This window comes from Lepidochelys olivacea, assembly GCF_965140295.1.
Source record: "Lepidochelys olivacea isolate rLepOli2 genome assembly, chromosome: 3".
NCBI lineage: Eukaryota > Metazoa > Chordata > Testudines > Cheloniidae > Lepidochelys > Lepidochelys olivacea.
Window position 1 is genome coordinate 29,600,820 of NC_140413.1, and position 18,434 is coordinate 29,619,253.

At 40.1% G+C, this 18,434-nt stretch overlaps 1 protein-coding gene across 2 annotated transcripts in view; it reads left to right on the top strand.

Annotated features, from left to right (window-relative positions):
- The window catches only part of ROCK2 (Rho associated coiled-coil containing protein kinase 2), a 163,645-nt gene that overhangs the window by 62,150 nt on the left and 83,061 nt on the right, over window positions 1–18,434 (top strand). For both annotated transcript variants that reach the window (XM_084622351.1, XM_084622352.1), the window contains exons 2-3: window positions 9,493–9,574; window positions 11,575–11,675. In XM_084622351.1, the coding sequence (XP_084478477.1) occupies window positions 9,493–9,574; window positions 11,575–11,675 (183 nt within the window). The remainder of the gene's footprint in view (window positions 1–9,492; window positions 9,575–11,574; window positions 11,676–18,434) is intronic.

Below are 18,434 nucleotides of genomic sequence, written 5' to 3' on the forward strand. Positions count from 1 at the left end.
TTAGTAATAGTAGCTCCAACAACATGGAGAGAAGTAATCACTCCAGCAGGTCCAAAACCATTTAAGCGTATTTTAGGTATGTTATGGTCTCGTATAAATACATACCTGGGAATATTATAATGTTTTAATCAGTTAAAAAGCCATTGGATTGTCAGTTCAAGTATGCATACATTTAAAAAGTGCATATTCTGTTTTTAGGAGTTTATATTATCAGTAGTTGTGCTTCTAAATCACCTAGGTGATTTTGTTTTCTAGATTAGTTATGAACTGAAAACACTAAAAATGTAATTGGTATTGTACCCGGTGGTACTGTGAAAAGATGTTTTGGATTCTGCCAACTCATTTTTGCTCATAGTATGGCGGGGTCTAAATCTGAGTAGGCCAGGCCATTCAACTGAACAGGGTTGATGAAGGCATAAACCCCAAACAGACTCAACCAGCCATTATAACTTTAGAATTAAGTGCCAACACAGGTGAGGCCACATTCTGTGCTGATTTCAGTGGGATTACTTGAAATATAAGCAGAGAATTTGACTGGCTGTTTTGTGGCTTCTGTTTTCTCCCCAGTTGTCTTTGTCAGAGTGAACAACACATACGTTTAGCTCTCTCTTGTTTCCAAGGCTTTCCCTTAGTTAATTTTTCCTCCATTTATTTAGGTCTTCAAACTGTACAGGATGCCTGCTTAGAAGGCAAAATTGAGGGCTACTTTCAAAGTGGATTCCTAGTGGCTAATTGTTGATTGTTGATCGATGATTTAACTGGGAATTGGTCCTGCTTTGAGCAGGGGGTTGGACTAGATGACCTTCTGGGGTCCCTTTCAACCCTGATATTCTATGATTCTATGATTCTATGTTCTGGGAAATCTTCTCTTCTGATTCAGGAGAATGCTGAAAAAAACTTTTAATTGAGATTTGTCCGCTGGAGAAATGCAATATAAAGAGTGTTTAAGCGAATTTACACAAGTAGATCTTTTTTGATAGGACTGGGGTTGCCTTTGCTTTTGCCAACAATGTGTGTGTTTGGTTCCTGCTATTTTTAGTTCTGATGGCTTTAAACCTTTTGTAATAACAGAAAGAGGAAGTGAACAGTGAAATCATTTTAATAACATATTTCCTGGTAGGAATGACTTATCAATGAGGCCTAAACAGAGGATGTCATTTCCTGGATTACTTATCTTCAGTTTGGATGGTCTGTTTTACTGTATAATCTTTTGGCCCAGGCATGCTCATCAATGTTCATAAATGTAATACAAATTTAATGCTCTTAGGTGAAAGATGCCCTTCAGCAACTGTTTAGAGCTTAAAACATCAGTTGGTCAAGTATTAAAATATAGAGAGGTCTTTTATACAATAAATATTAACATGTATATGAAATGCCTCGTATTTGTTTAATGTTTTTGTGAACCTTAAAATTTGCTTTCTTTGAAAGAATTTTTATAAGACTTTCTATCACTTCTCCCAGGATTAAGCAAAAACACAGAAATATTGGCCTTTGGGTTTGCTTTTAGCTTCTACTTTTATAGAAAAAACCCCCACTTTTTACAAATATAACCTAAAACAAACATGCAACTTCAAGGATAAACTTCAGACTTCGAAATGCTGCTTGTTTTCACCAGGTCTGATTTTGTTGTTGCACGTTGTGGATGATAGACATCAGAAATTAGGAAGATTTCTAGTGATCTAGGTGGCATAATTGTCATCTCAGTTTCTATGACTGTTCATTGGCAGCTACATGTAAAAGCTGTTTAAATTTTTATGAACAGAATTTGTGGAAAGCTGGGAGAAGAGAGAGCTAATCATTGTACATTTGGCATAATTAAAGTGATACAATTTTCCAGTCTTCATAAAATATAGGAATTGGTGGGTTGAAGAGAAGGATCCTTAACATAAGTGTAAAGGTGTGGCCACTCGCGAGCGTCTCTTGCTGGCGAGGTACATGCCTGGTTTTTTTTTTGTTTGTTTTTTTTTTGGTGCCCTGTGCTGGCAGTTTCTCTTTTTAGATGGGTTTTCAGTGACTCAGCCGAGTCACACGCAGTCTGTATGTGAAACAAATGGAAAACAAACCCCTTCCAGGGTAGCACAGTCCAACAAAAGGTTGGCCCCTCCCCAGAGTCCTGTCTCTGGGCCTGTTTAAGCACTTGCCCCCTTCTTGAGTGCCAACCAAAACTTGTTGCCTCCTTGGCCTGTGTGGGGACCCAGGCCCGCCCATTACTCTGGGTCCCAACCCTAGGACCCTACAACTAGCAGCCACCTGGTGCTTCCTTCACTATTGTCTATTGCTGCATTGCCTGGGTTGCTTCTCACTCTGTCCCATCAGCTTCTTGGGTCCTCTGCCTTTTCTTCGTTTAAGCAGCGTCTCTCCCAGGCCTCCTTGCTTAGAGAGTTGGTAACAATCTCTGCCCTCTTCTCTCAGGGTTCTTTCTCACAGGCTCCTTTGCCTGGTGAGCTTATAACAAGTTTCTCGCCCTTTTTGTCGGGGCTCTTTCTCCCAGGCCTCTGTGCCTAGAGAGCTTCAGAGTCCTACCTCTGCTTAGGCAGTGTTTCTCCGCAGTCTCTGTACCTGTGGAGTCTCCCAGCCTTCCACTCTTCCTGGTCCCAGCCAGCTACTGCTCTGTCCAGCTGCTATGGTTTCCTCAGTCAGGAACAGGGTCCTTGAGCCTTCTAGGCTCTGAGTGGCTGCCTCCCCTGCAACCTCTTTAGGCAGCGAAGAGGACCCCGCTCTACTGCCTTTTTTCTGGGGTGGAGTGCTGAAGAAGCACAAGGCCATCTGGAGGACCTGAAAGGCCTAGTACACGCCGTCACCCTAAGACATTTTAACAATGTCACGGTGTGATGTTGATAACTTACATTTAACTGTTACAATTGTATGGACCCTCTAGTACAGCATCACTAAAATATATAATTTGATGCCTTTTCCCCCCCGGATCAATAACTAGGATATAGATTGAACATAGTAATCCATGCATTTTAAAAAAAAAAACATCCAAAATATAATGCAAAATGACCTTGCAGGTCATAAATAGCCAGAAGTAATTTTCAGTTCTCTTCCAGCTTGTACAGATTCTGGAGTAAAAAGAAAAGGAGTACTTGTGGCACCTTAGAGACTAACCAATTTATTTGAGCATAAGCTTTCGTGAGCTACAGCTCAGTAGTAGTTTAAAAAAACAAATTACAGTGACTGTGACAGACTGACAATATCCTGGATAAACCTTATCAAATTAAGAGAAACGTCTTAAGTTAAACCTTATTGAATTAGGGTTAATATCTTTGGGGGCCCATTGTATTAAAAATGTAATTGTGTATATGTTATGGAATTATATGTACCTTCTCTAGTTGGAGGGGGATGCTAATATACTTTCTCTGTTATCAGCCCTTTGAAGCCAGCCCCTGGAGAGGTACGCATATGCTAGTGCAAACTGCATTCTCCAGGAACCAACAGACAAAGAAAGGATTTTTGGATAAATAGCCTGGTTTTAAAGTGGCTCAGGGCCTTCTTCCTGATCCAGCAAATGGACAGGACCTCTGGTCCACGGAGGGCCCCAATCCTTAGGGTAGGATGGAAAGACTGTGGCTACTGAAGCCGCATAAGACTGTGTGCTTGTTCTGAGCTGGAGCTGTGATGAACTTGTGATCACAAAGGAAAATCCTTGGGTGAAGTTTTGAAGGACTGCTCCTGCCAGAGCCTATGTTAGAGTTGGGATGTTCTCTGGTAAGCTTATTAACATGAGTGTAGGTTCTTTTATTGTTCTTGATCTGTTTCTCTGTCATCCTTTTACCTTAAGGATAAAATAGGCTTGTATAAGAAGTGCTTTGTCGGTAACTTATAATTACAGCAATTCAGCGTTTTAATTGTCTCTGAAGAGAAAGTGAGCAGGTGGGCTTGGACAACCCAGCCTGTCTCTGCTGGGAATAACACAGTGAAGTCAGGGAACAGTGTAGTCTACGAATACCCCAGTCAAATGGGAATGAGATGCCAATCTCCACGCAAGAGAGGCAATGACTGGGGAGGTGGAAACCTGCGAGTGGGTGCCTTTGGTGGGCCACTGAAGGGACATACAAATGCAGTTAAGGTGAACTGGGACAGTGACAATAAATGGAGAGCAAGCAGAAGATATGGGTCCATGTAGGGAGCAGTGGAGTTAGGAGGACTGTTGATGTTTGGGAAAAGAACAGGTTTTCTTGTTGAGTCTATGCAGGTACATTTAGTAATGAACATCCCTGAGCTGTATCTAAGATAAATTCAGGCTCAATTATGTATCTATAGTCAATTGAGGGCTTTTGAGGAATGACAAAATCAGATGATAGTTGAGGTTTCCAGCATCATCAAAACCACCTTATGGAATTGTAGCCCCATTGTTTGTACTGTTGGTAGTCCATAGTAGCCAGTCACTGTGGTACACAATTGCAATTGGGGCCCCGTTGTGCTGGATTCTATTAAATGGTAGTGACAGTCCCCATCTGCACTCAGATAATCAGTTCCCCTTCTTAACCTCACCTGTCTCCCTTTCACATTACCCATTCTGAACAGCCTTAAATCTGACTGTTTATTGGTTATGTTTCTGTTTTGCTGAGTAGCTTAAGGTTGTTTGTTTTATAAACTACATTGCACATAGTTCTGTACATGGTTCATGTTGATTCATATAAGAAAGTGAGTTATTGTGCCAGATTACAAATAGTGTCTGTGAGGTGTTTGTCAGTAATGTTCAGAAAAACTTCTGTAAATGGATTATCTAAATTTTTAGTGAACATTCCACGTGCTGCCAACTACAGGGGTTCTTGTGCCTTCCTTTGAACCATCTGGTACTGGCCACTATTAGAATGCTAGACTAGATGTATTATGGGTATGATCTGGTATAGCAATTCCTAGGGTAGCATATTTATAAAGGTAGAAATTACAGAATTGAAATCTGCGTGTTTGTGGTGGTATATTATATATTTATGGCTTCAGTTGTGTCTGCAGTTCCTTCAAAAAGTACACGATTGTGTCAAACTTCTGGAAGTTAGCAGTGACAGCTTTAAACAGTGTTACGAGCAAGCAAATGGATCAGGAGTTATTTCTCCTCTTCCTTTGGGGATACTGGTGTGACACCATGGCTCCCCCTTATTCACCACTGTCATATAATTAGGATATGTTTTGTACAAAGTATGCCGTGTGAGGTATCAGTCTAAAAGTCTTGATCTGCCAGACATTAATATCTCATTGGATTATATGTGCTGTCATTGTATGTGAAGTTACGAAGTTTGACTATGTATGAGTTACTGAAACATGTGAGGTTGAAAACACCCACAAGCAGCCTTTCAGGTACAACAGTAAAAAGGCCAAAAAATCTTTAATGGCTTATTGAGGAAATGCGCACAAGCACAGGGAATTATGTATGATAGAAACCTCTCAGAGATAGCACCACACAATGGGAACTGTTTGACCCAGGTCACAGCAGAAGAGCTTTCTAGCAAGTGAGAAGAAGTTATAAAAGGGGGAAATTACATCATGATGGTACCTCACTCTCCCTACAACAACAACACCTGGAAACACCCGGGGAACAAAGACTCAGCTGTGGGAAGTGATGGTCCCAGGCTAGAGGGATTTCTAGCCTGTGTATGAAAACCTGGGAAACCCATGCTGCAAAGCCAAGGCAGCTTGTGCTTTAAGAATCTTCCATCCTGTTTATCACTCGGGTGAGAATTTGCTAATTCATATCCTGCCTATCTAGTATGTTAAACTCAGTTTGTGTTTTTGTTTATTTACTAGGTAATCTGCTTTGATCTGTTGCTGTCACTTATAATCACTTAAAATCTATCCTTTTGTAGTTAATAAACTTTTAATCCAGACCAGTGTGCATTTGACTAAGGTGTCTGGGGAAAATCTCAGCTGGGTTATCACAAGTGTGCACGGTGCTCTTCACACTGAGGGAGAAGCGGACTGGATGTTAAACCTATATACTGGCCAGATTTAACGAGGGCAGGACGGTACTGCTCTGGGGTCCCAGGCTGGGAAGGCTGGTGATTAGAGAGCCTGTATGTAACTGCAGCTGGGTGTGTCCCTACCTGTGTGAATGCTGGTGAAAGTGCAAGATTGGAGGACTTTGCAGCTTGTCACAGCAGCACAGTGTGAGAGGGAGCCCTGGCTGGTGGGTCAGAAGGCTCAGTGGTATCCCAGTTCCAAGTGGCACCCCAGGGGGAACCCGTCACAACTGGGACTTGGAATTTTCAGCTGTATCATCGCTTTCCTTTTGATACCCCTAACTCAGTATCATTTATATTTCCTTTCCAGTGTAGTGTCCAGCAACCTTTTTCATAATGCTCATCTGACCATAAGAGAATTTCAGAGTTGGAATATTTGTCGGGGGAGCCACAGAGGGCTGATTTAGCCTTTTATCCCAAAACAAAACTCCCAATTCTATAAATACTATTACTGTAGTACCTGACAGCCCTAGTCATGGACCAGAATGATATTGTTATATTCCTCCATCTAACGCCTTGAATTCAAAGGGAGAGATTAGCATAAACTAGATGTATGTGGTACACATAATGTCTATCAAAAGAAGACTGAAAACTTTAGGACTTCGAGATCCTTATCATCATCACGCGGTCTAATGCAGAACACTTCCAATTCCTCCATAGATAACTGGATTAAGGCAGGTATCTTAGAATCTTACAAAAGGCAAAGAAAAACCTACTGATATAAGCATCAAATATGCCAGTAGTTCCATTGTCGGTGGAAAATTTTCATGACTCCTATGAAAAGAGATGCAAGCAGCAATATGGCCTTGCTCTCATACCATCATCAGACAGTACAAGATAGATGTATTCATCTGCAGACACAGCTTTTCAGAGGAAGATACTTCAGTCTATAGTGCACGCAGTAATAGAATTTGTTATCCAAGTTTTATTCCTTTTATATGTACATAGCTGATAAATTAATTGTATGTGCGATGCCTATTAGCTTCAATGGCAATTGTGGACACATAATTGGAGGGATGATCTGGGCCTTAGAAATCTTGTTAGTATTGTTACAGATTTAGTTGGGATCCCAGTGACGGGTCTAGTTTTTCCTATGTTGCATGTAGAAAAGAATCTAGGAAGACCCAAATTAACAGATTAGGCAATTCTTCACCCTCTACCCATGCCAAGTTTCAGAGCCTGGGCTCCAGCCTGAGCAGGAACATCTACACTGCTATTTTTAGCCATGCAGCCTGAGCCCTGTGAGACCGAGTCAGTTGACCTGGGCTTTGAGACTTAGTGTTGCGGTTATCTTTGCAGTGTAGACATACCCTTAATGTGCTATTCCTACTGCTTGAAGCTGCATTGCAGGCTGGACATCCAACAGCCCAGAGATTAGTCTCTACCTTTCAAAAGACCTTATGGGATGACTACATGTTTCAAAGGTTTCATGCAGACATTTGCTCTGTTCCACTATACTTGAATCCCTCTATTTGAATTTCTGCATTTCTAAATCTTCAGTTCTTAGTGCCTTCAAGGACTTGCTGAGTAGTTGATTAGCATTAAGAAGTATGACAGTATTTTGGTGAGCTTCTTGCAATGCTTGATGTTTGTTTCTAAGGAGTGGGAGAACCTTAAACACAGGTGCTTTGTAATCCCTCTGCTGCTTAGTTCTTTGCATTGGCAGTGTGTGAATATTTGAGGTTCCCAAGTGAACATTGTGTACCGCATTATTGCAAGGTGATATCCTAGCCTCCTGAGTTGACAGTGTCTGCACCTCAGCATGAGGTTTCACTCATTTTGCCTTTCTAAACAGATGCTAATTCATCATCGTACACAGAGCCTAAACTTTCCTATGTATTTTCCTATGGTGGGGTGTATCATTAATGTTTTACAATATTGAGGATTGAACACAATGAATGTAATAAAGGCTGTCCAATGATCTGAACTATCTTGTTTTGAAAAAAAAAATACATTATCTCCTGCATAAGGAGTTATATTGACTGTGTTCTTTTGACATAGCAGGTCGGTTGTATACAAACTCCTTTTTCCTTGAGGAATACCAGTTTGGTAAAATTGTGGAATTTAACAAGTTTTTCGTCAGTACATTTAACCACAAGATAGTGGTTCTGGTGCTGGTATTCTCCAGAGCAGTGGTGGGTGGCGAACCACAACCACTGGGAACTGCAGGCGGCTGTGCCTGCAGACAGACGGTCAATATAAACAAACTATCTTGTGGCCTGCCAGCGGATTATCCTGACGGGCCGCGTGTGGCCCGCAGGTTGTCCACCACTACTCTGGAGTGTACATAATTTTGTACATAATTCTACATTTGTAAGATCAACTTTCATGATAAAGTGATTGCACTTTAGTACTTGTATTAGGTGAATTGAAAAATACTATTTCTTTTGTTTTTTACAGTGCAAATATTTGTAATAAAAATAAATATAAAGTGAGCACTGTGCACTCTGTATTCTGTGTTGTAAGCGAAATCAATATATTTGAAAATGTAGAAAACATCCAAAAGTATTTTAAATAAATGGTATTCTATTATTGTTTAACAGCATGATTAATCAATGATTAATCACAATTAATTTTTTAATCACTTGACAGCCCTAATAATCACATTTTCTGGACCAAAAATCTGGCCTAACTCGTGAATTTATGCTAATGAGAAGGAATATGTGTTCTTTTGTATTTGTATCTCTGTTGTAGCAAATGTGTCGCACATAAAGTCTTTCATTATGCTCATCTTGAGGACCATATTGGTCCTACCTTTTGGCTGTTTCCCACCTGATTAGTATTTCCCCTCAGCTCTCCAGCCTGCTTCTGTGGATGGGGGATTTGGATGACCTCTGATTCTTCTGAATACATGAAACTTCCTTTAACAGTTTTTGTTTCTTCATGATTGGACAATTTATGTATTTGTGGAGACAGCCTTTTGAGCTTTGGTTTCTAAGAGAAGGAATCCAGTTAATATGCTTTCTTTAGAGGAGAAATTTTGCATTTTTCCTTTTCTAGATGAGATTCTCACTCACCTGTCCCACTTCCCTTCAGTGTTGATAAGGGAAAGAAATATTTTCAATAACTAAACTTTTTTTAATAGCCTCTTTCCGTTCTATAAATATTCTTTGGACTTTTATTATACTTAGATTTTTGGGGAGCTCTTTGCTTCCCATTCATAAAAGTTACTGAAACCAGTTATTCTGTACAATTGATTTCAGAATGAAGATTGCCTTACTGTGCCTCAAAGAACAAAAATGTTTTAAGATGTAGGGAAGTTCTGATTTGTCTTGTCCTAGGGAGTCCGAATTCAAGATCAGAAATCCAGTGAAACGATACCTTGAGTGAGGGAGAATTCTAAAACACATGTTGCTGCCCTTGCGCCTGTGCAATCCTTTTCGTTCATTAAGATAACTGTATTTGCATAATGGGATTGTAGTCTGTGCTTGAATAATATAGAACCATATTTATTACAATAGTTTTAAGAGAGATGTTAATTTTGAAATTCTAGAAACATGTTTACAATTAACTTATTTTTATTTCTTTTCAGGATGGCCTGAATTCTTTGGTCCTTGATCTGGATTTTCCAGCACTGAGGAAAAACAAGAACATAGATAATTTCTTAAATAGATGTAAGTTGCACTTAAATATGCTTGATGTTGTCATGATTGCACTATAACAGTCTTGGAAGCTGAATGGGCAGAAATACTATACATTACTTATGTGTACTTCGCTAATTACCACAAAACAGAGCTTGCACTATAAAAACAGCATTCCCTTCTCAGTAGATACTTGAGATCTCATTGCAATGGTGATGTTTCATTACTAAAATTTCATTACTCTTACAAATGTATTGGAAAGTATACTGATCAATACTAAAGCATTATCAATAATTAAAACAGTACTAGTCAAATGGGTATTTTTAGGATGTATTATCCTTACTTTATTTTATCTTTTGCTTAACTACCAATTGCAAAATTCAGTAATTCAGAAGTCTTGCAGTTAGTGAGGTTCTATTGTAATCTGCAGAAAATAAATATGTAATTACTCAAAATGGCATACACTGTCATGTAAATTTTTCAATAAAACTATACTTTTAATTCAGAAAAGTCCTTCTACCACATCTTAAATAGATTTTAAAGTATGGTTGTTTAATTGCAATGTTTGTTTTAGGTGCATCTTTGTCATGTAAACAACAAACTTACTGTGATTCTCTCTTAAACCACTTCAAAACATAGCTGTTGTCTATGGAAGGAACATTTTCCCAAAAATTCAGTCTTGTTTTAAAACCAATTGGAGCTGCAGTATAGACAAAGCTGTGCTAGCTGATGCAGTTTTTATAACTAGCTTAGTTAAAACTGCTTTCTAAACTAGAACTCAAACTTGGGGGGGGGGGAGATTTGCAACTATTCAGGGAATACTCACTCCTTTCAAATGTTAGTGTCCTGGGAAAAACAGGAGGAACCATAATTCCATTAATGTTTACATTGGTCTGGGGAGCAAAAATTCCTTTGGTTATCTGTCCCTTAAGGGTAGTGTGGCCTAATGGTCTGCCTAACCCATGATGTGGCACGGCTCTTTAAGAGATTGAAAGGTCTGATTATATACCCAAGGATTTGGGAGACACTGGGAGAGAGGAAGCAGTCCTGGGGGTAAGAAGCGTTCAGAAGGAAATCCCGTTACTGTTTCTTTAAGGACTTAAGGCTGGGAGCTTTGCAGAGAGGGTGGGGCAAAGCTCCCCTCTCACATGACCAACTGGGGATGACCTGGGAGAAAGGGACTAGCATAAAGGTTGCCTCCTCTCACAGCAGAACAGATGCCAGGAGATACCAGCAGTGAAAGGCTGCCTTGCTGAGCAACATGAATGATAATTAAGGAAAGGGGACTAGCTGGGGCATAAACTGGTAAAGGCCCCCCAGTTGGCTAATATACAACTCAGCTCCATAGAGGAGAGCTGGGGAGACTCCTGGGTAGGGAGAAAGTAGTACAGCCCCATTCTAAAGAGAAAAGCTGGGGATTCCTGCTTAAGGAAGGACTGGAAAGGGGCAACCCCAAGAAAGAACCACAAATGTTTCCTGGACCAGAGACTCTTCTCTGGTCCTGTTGTGAAAGAAATATATTCAGTATTATGCTTAACCATTTGATGGCTATTGAACCTCACAGGTATATCCCGGCAGATTGTACCTGCCATGCTGCTGAATGTGCTTGGTACTTTAACGTTACACCCTCATCAAAAGAATATTAGTGGATGGAGGCAGCACAGCAGGTGGCAGAGGAGTAAAAGTTCAAGGTTGTCATGTTGGGTCCTTAACGGCTAAAATGTGTCTGGAGGCTTGAAAAGTGTACGTTTCTAAGGCATTAGGTAGACTACAACTGAAATTAGAATAGTATTAGTTTTCACAGTTACGAGGAGATGATCATTCAACTGTTTACCAAGAAATACCAAAAAGACTGCAATTATGGATTTTAATTCTGAGCAAATGGTTTAAAAACAACGTAGGAGTTAGTTGCAAATTTTAACTTTTGTATTCAAATGGCTTGTTTTTACTGTCTGGATGACAAATATTACCAGAGCTGTTCTCACACTGCTACAGATCTGTCTTTATGATGTCATTCTTTAAACTTGTTTTAGATGAGAAAATTGTGGAAAAAATTCGAGCTTTACAAATGAAAGCTGAAGACTATGATGTTGTTAAGGTGATTGGAAGAGGCGCTTTTGGAGAAGTACAGTTGGTAAGAATGTCTACTCATCATCTGATTACTACTTGTCAGCTAGATTTATTGCACCAACTAGATACTCTTAGAGCCACACTTTTAATGGAAAGTATGCACATTTTCAAACATGGATTTATTTTTTTTAATTCTCTGCTTGTTGTAATTTAGTATCAAATTCCTTGTTAAATATAAACTTTGTGACATAAAGAAATCCAAGGGAATTAAATGTTCACATTATATCCTTAACACACTTTCCTGTGCTGAAGCTTAGTAGTGTATTGAAGATCATAAAATCAGACCTCAAAAATAGTTTACCCATAATGGTGGGTTGCAAGGGAAAGAACTGAAAAGCTGTTTCCCTTACCTAGGGCAGCTTTAGAGTATTTAGCTTGTGCCAGGTATGTTTTTTTCTTGGCCACAATAGTATCAGGAAACCTCCTTTGTTGGTAAAGTGTCAATAGTGCAACAAGAGGGCTTTGCCTCACAGTTCTCTCTTGCTCTTGGTACATGGGACAACAGTTTTATAATGCATTCAGTTAATACTATTTACATACAAGGTTTTTATTCCAAATTTCTTTTCTTAATTTTTGTTTCTAATTTAAAAATCCAAATAGTTTGTTTTCAAGGTATATTACCCAATGTAAATACCTATTTAGAAATTTACATAAAGATGAGATTAGAGAACACTCCATCTGCTGATTTGGGTCATCCATAGTTTCCTTTGCAATTGATTTTGTTGTGTCCAAGGCTGCCAAGTGCGGTTGTAGGATAAATCAACAATTTTAAAATTAAAAGTGTGTGTGTGTGTAATATTTCTAAAATACCTACTTTAAATTTTATATATATGTTTTCACCGACTTCTCATTTTAAAAGTTTGTTGTTGTCAAGGTTCCTCCCCCACTCTGAACTCTAGGGTACAGATGTGGGGACCTGCATGAAAAACCTCCTAAGCTTATCTTTACCAGCTTAGGTCAAAACTTCCCCAAGGTACAAAATATTCCACCCTTTGTCCTTGCCGCTACCACCACCAAACTAATACTGGTTACTGGGGAAGAGCTGTTTGGACGCGTCTTTCCCCCCAAAATACTTCCCAAAACCTTGCACCCCACTTCCTGGACAAGGTTTGGTAAAAAGCCTCACCAATTTGCCTAGGTGACCACAGACCCAAACCCTTGGATCTGAGAACAATGAAAAAGCATTCAGTTTTCTTACAAGAAGACTTTTAATAAAAATAGAAGTAAATAGAAAAAAGAAATCCCCCCTGTAAAATCAGGATGGTAGATATCTTACAGGGTAATTAGATTCAAAAACATAGAGAACCCCTCTAGGCAAAACCTTAAGTTACAAAAAAGATACACAGACAGAATTAGTTATTCTATTCAGCACAATTCTTTTCTCAGCCATTTAAAGAAATCATAATCTAACACATGCCTAGCTAGATTACTTACTAAAAGTTCTAAGACTCCATTCCTGGTCTATCCCCGGCAGAAAACCAGCATATAGACAGACACACAGACCCTTTGTTTCTCTCCCTCCTCCCAGCTTTTGAAAGTATCTTGTCTCCTCATTGGTCATTTTGGTCAGGTGCCAGCAAGGTTACCTTTAGCTTCTTAACCCTTTACAGGTGAGAGGAGCTTTCCCCTGGCCCGGAGGGATTTCAAAGGGGTTTACCCTTCCCTTTATATTTGACAGTTGTAAATATAATAGATGTAGGACCAGCTGGGATCTGTGTTGGAAAGTGCCTATAAATTTCACAGCTTTGTGATAGTTGTTTTTTTTCTATGAAGAAGAGGGGGGAAAAAAAGAATGTTTGCTCTTTGCCAAGAAGCATTGCTGTAAGTAGTTACAAAATAACACTTCAAGAAAGGATGTAGAAATACTTAGAGAAGCTGCAATGAAATTAGACACTTATAGTCCATTTATAAAACTGCTAGCAGTTCCCAAGGCTGGTGAAATAATAAAAACAGAGCCAAGAAAATTATCCAGAGTATTTTAACAAATAGAATGTTGAAGAAAAAACAGGGCATGCACATAAGGTTCGTGACAACTTTTGTTGTTTGTATTGCTGGTTTCCTCTGCAGCAAGCTGGGTTAATTTTCAAAGAGAAATATTGTAGATTTGATATGTCTTGACGAGTAAATACAAATTGCCCTAGTTAAAATAATTAGAAAAAGTTTTCATCCCCTATCCCTATACTTTGTAATAGGTTTATTGCTGTCTTAATTAGGTACTGGATTCCTCATTAAAATTACTGTAACCAAAAAAAATTGTCGCAGTTTAAATAGAATAACATTTTTGGGATAGTTTCTTACATGCGAAATATGCCTAAGATGCTTTCCAAAATGAAATAATAGTTTGGAAGATAAATGGGAGAGCGAAAATAGCAACTGTAACAACATTTGCATGACTCATGGGTAAGGCTAAGGTTTTGTCACGGATATTTTTAGTAAAAGTCATGGACAGGTCACGGGCAAAACAGAAAAATTCACGGAGCCAGTGACCTGTCTCTAACTTTGACTAAAAATATCCTTGACAAAATGGGGATCTGCGGATCTTCACACTACTTCAAGCAGGGCAGCTGCAGGGTACCCTGTCGCCTGCAGCTCTGGGCATCCCCGGCTGCCCGCAGGGGCTGGGAGCTCACCCATGGGGGCCAGGAGCTTGGGTTCCTCCCCAGCAGCCCAGAGCTGTCCGCCACCTCTGGCGGCTGGGGTTCACTGCCACACCTGGCAGCCGGGAGCTCGGGGGTTCCCCTGCTGCCACCTGCTGGGAGCTTGGGATTCCTCCGCTGCGCTGCCCCAGGCGGCAGGGAGATGGGGGTTCCCGGCCACCAGGAGCTGAGGGGTACCCCACAGCTTCCTGCCCCAGCGGGCGGTGGGGGGACCCTGCAGCTCCTGACCACTGCAGGCTGAAGTAATGGAGGCTGCTGGAAGTCACGGATTCCGTGACTTCCGTAACCTCCGTGACTAAATCGCAGCCTTACTCATGAGTAACTTGCAAGTTTGGATGTGATTCATGTGGGCAGTGTGAAAAAGCAGTGATTTTTTGGCAAGGTCATCCCTGTGTGACAATGTAAGAGTGCAGCTCTTACACACTGTACCGCTAGGTGAGCTCTGCTTGGTTGCAGCAGAGTTAACGGAGAGCCCACAAAATATAGGCATCGCAGGGATTTACTCTCTATCATCAGGGCTTTACTCAATACCAACAGTGCATCTTTAATCTGTCTGCTCTCAGTGGTAGAAGAAGAGAAACTACTTCTTAGGACCCCACTTGACAGAAGAGGAGCTGCTGCAAATAATTTTGTGAGGAGGAAATTTTCCCTGTAGGCCTCATTTCTGTCCGCCTTCCACTACTGATTCCTGTATCAAGTGTTACTTTGCAATACTTCTAATAGAGATTTTTTTTTGTTTCGCTTGACCGTAGAAACGGGAAGTGCTTAGGAGAGGTGCTGTAGGTATGTACTTGGTCCATGGGCTAGCAGAGAAAGCCAGAGTGCAAATGGGCTAATGTGGAGTACAGTCCTTCCTCCATCAGACAGGAGGAAGAGGGAAAAGAATGTTGTAATGTGTGTTAACATTCATAATATGTTCAGATTAAAATGTATGTGTTTTTGACCTGGCATTGGTTTCAGCAAATGCACCAGAAGAAGGCCTAAAATAATTGTTGGGGGTGGAGGGAGGGAATTTTGACACACTCAGATTTACACAGATCTTTTTATACATTTCATTCCAACTTAAAATGATACATCCCAAGTAATTATTTTTAAATTATATAATTTAGACTTAGTATTTGCTCTACTATAAGGGTGTTACAAGCTGCCAAAAATTCTATGAATTCTATATATAGAATTTTTTAAAAATCACTCAATTTTGTAGTTATTAGCCTTGTATAATATATAAAAACCATAACATTTTGCTGAATCTAGAATAGCAATGAACTGAAAAATACCATTCATGGCGCTGTACTAACTTTAGTCATAATGAGGGTATACATAGACATTTTGACTTCAGAAGGTTCAATACAAGTTGAAATTGTTGAGCTCTAAGCCCTATCACTTTCTGCTGCATTCAGAATATTATCATAAGTCTTTTCAAACAATCATGGATGATGATTTGCAATAATTAAAACATATAGTTCAGTTTACAACCAAAATAGGAATTTGCTTTGGCAGGCTCTAAAAACAGAGGGCACCATAATAACATAAGAATGGTCACACTGGGTCAGACCAGTGGTTCATCTAGTCTAGTATCTTGTCTTATGACAGGGGCCTGTGCCAGATGCTTCAGAGAGAGTAAACAGAGCAGGGCAGTTTATCGAGTGATCCGTTCTGTCATCCAGTCCCAGCTTTTAGCAGTCAGAGGTTTTGGGACACCCAGAACATGGGGTTGCATCCCTGAGCATCTTTGCTAATAGCCATTGTTGGACCTGTCCTCCATGAACTTATCTAATTCTTTTTTGAACTCTGTTATACTTTTGGCCTTCACAACATCTCCTGTCAATGAGTTTCACAGGTTTACTGTGAGTTGTGTGAAAAATTATGTTTGTTTTAAACTTGTTGCCTATTAATTTCATTGGGTGACTTCTGGTTCTTGTGTTATGTGAAGGGGTAAACAACACTTCTTTATTCACTGTCTCCACATCATTCATGATTTTGTAGACCTCTATCTCATTCCCCCTCTGCCATCTCTTTTCCAAGATGAACAGTGAGAGTGTTTTTAATCTCTCCACCATGAGTAAAATAAGATTGAAGATCTGAATTAAATCAACAAAATTCAAAACATTTACATTTTCTCTGAACAGTGCATACTGTTCTGCATCATAAATATTGCTGCACTAAAGCAAGCCAAAAAGATGGCACATTAACCTATCTAGCAGAAGGGTGATCTTGCAGTGAAAGCCAGCTCCCCCAAAATTTGCAGCTCCTATGTGGCAGCTCCCCAAGAAAGGAGAGCTAATGCAGATTAGTTTCCCTGATTTCCGTGTTCTGCCTACTCAGTTTGGGACAACACATTCTGTGGCATTTAGTCTTGTGCATAGATTAACAAATACCCTTCTCCTGTCCCCAGATGTCAGCCCTGCAGAGGGAGACCAATTGGCTCTGGGCTCAGTCTCTGACTTTGGTGGAAAAACAATTTTCTGGTGCTCCAAAAGTAATAAAACTCCACTCTTGGATTCTAGCCTTGGGTGTAGAGAGACCAATAGCTGATGAGCAACCTAAGAATGTAGAAATCACCTGGTGGGAGGGTGAATAGGATGCATCTATCTTCAACTGCCAATTCCTTTCATTACGCATTGAGTGAGGAGCTGTGACTGGTGTCTAAGGCAGACATAAAACAAATATTGTATATTTAGATTAAGGCCAATAGTTTACGTGAAGGAGGTTAATGTGTATTCAGTATGTGGTTTTGCATATTGTTTTCTCTTGGGGGGGGGATGGGAATCTTATTGATTGAAATTCAAATATAAGTGGTTTCCTGTGTTTTTTCTCTTGTGCCTTATCACAAAGTACTGGGTTATGGTCCAGTGATATTGCTGACTAGCATAATCCTTTACCATAAGAGCTCCCTGCCTACACAATAGGGAAAGGCCTACCCCTAGTTGCAGAGTGTGTTAGGTCCATTTACCATACCTTCGGGTAGTCAGTGTCTCTGGGAGATCTGTATTACACAATTTCAGTGTTAAATCTCTGCAGTCTTATGGAGTTCATGAAGACCACACTGGTCAAGATGTGTGTAAATGGGCTACCATTTAATTGTTGCCATTAAACATGTAGCGCATTGTCTATTGCATCTACTCTGCCTGCTGACAGGGTGCATGCTTCAATGCTAGCCCATATAAAAGGAGCAGATGTTTCTTTTGTCTCTACCAGCTGAAACCACCTCCTTTAGGAGACTAACTCTGGCTCCATCTCTGTAGCAGCCCTAACTAAGTTTACCTCTTTATTGCATCAGCAGCACATCTTGTGATATTTTAGGTATTTTCAAAACCTTTCTGCGCGCTAGGATTTTAAGTTTGGCATGACAAGACTTGGCACCATTATCAGTACTAGATTTGATGCATGGAGAAAGCTGACTATTTAGAACAGCCGCATCATTTCCTCAATATGCAGATTACCTTTTGATATAGTGATTGGGAGGGTCTTCAGTGCACCTCTTATGTGGTGGCAGAATGTGTCTTGGGGAGACTTGTCTTTTAAGACACCATTAATTTGTTTTACATTTCATTAATGAAGCAGGGACCAGGCCATAGAGTAACTGTGATGCTTTAAGAAAGCATACATGAATCAAACTAGCTTTAGTGCATGGTGGCAACATGAAGGAAATTTGACAGATTTTTCCCCTATATTTTGATATAAGTTTCTTTCAACTTCAGCATCTCTTTTCAGTGCAGTTGGATGCAATTTACTGCATTAGAACAGTTTCACGGGTGCCTAGACAAATGTTAGCACCTCAGTGAACATACATACATACACACACTCACACATACACACTGCTTTGAGGAAATGGCTTGATAATTCTTCCATCTAAGATGCCTCTAAATTAGTTGCTTCACTGGTGGCCATATTGATACTACAAGAGAGATCTCCCATAGGTCCTTTCACACATGTGGCCTGCTCAGGACAGAGCAAATCTGTGGATGTGTCATTGCCACAGTTATTCATTTGTCTTGAGGTACTTCTGTTTTTCAGTGCTGACCGAGATAGTGGATGTATCCTGTAGTTTTCTCAGGAAATGTTTTTAGCCACCTGATAATTTGACACCCCCAGCCCAGTCAGTG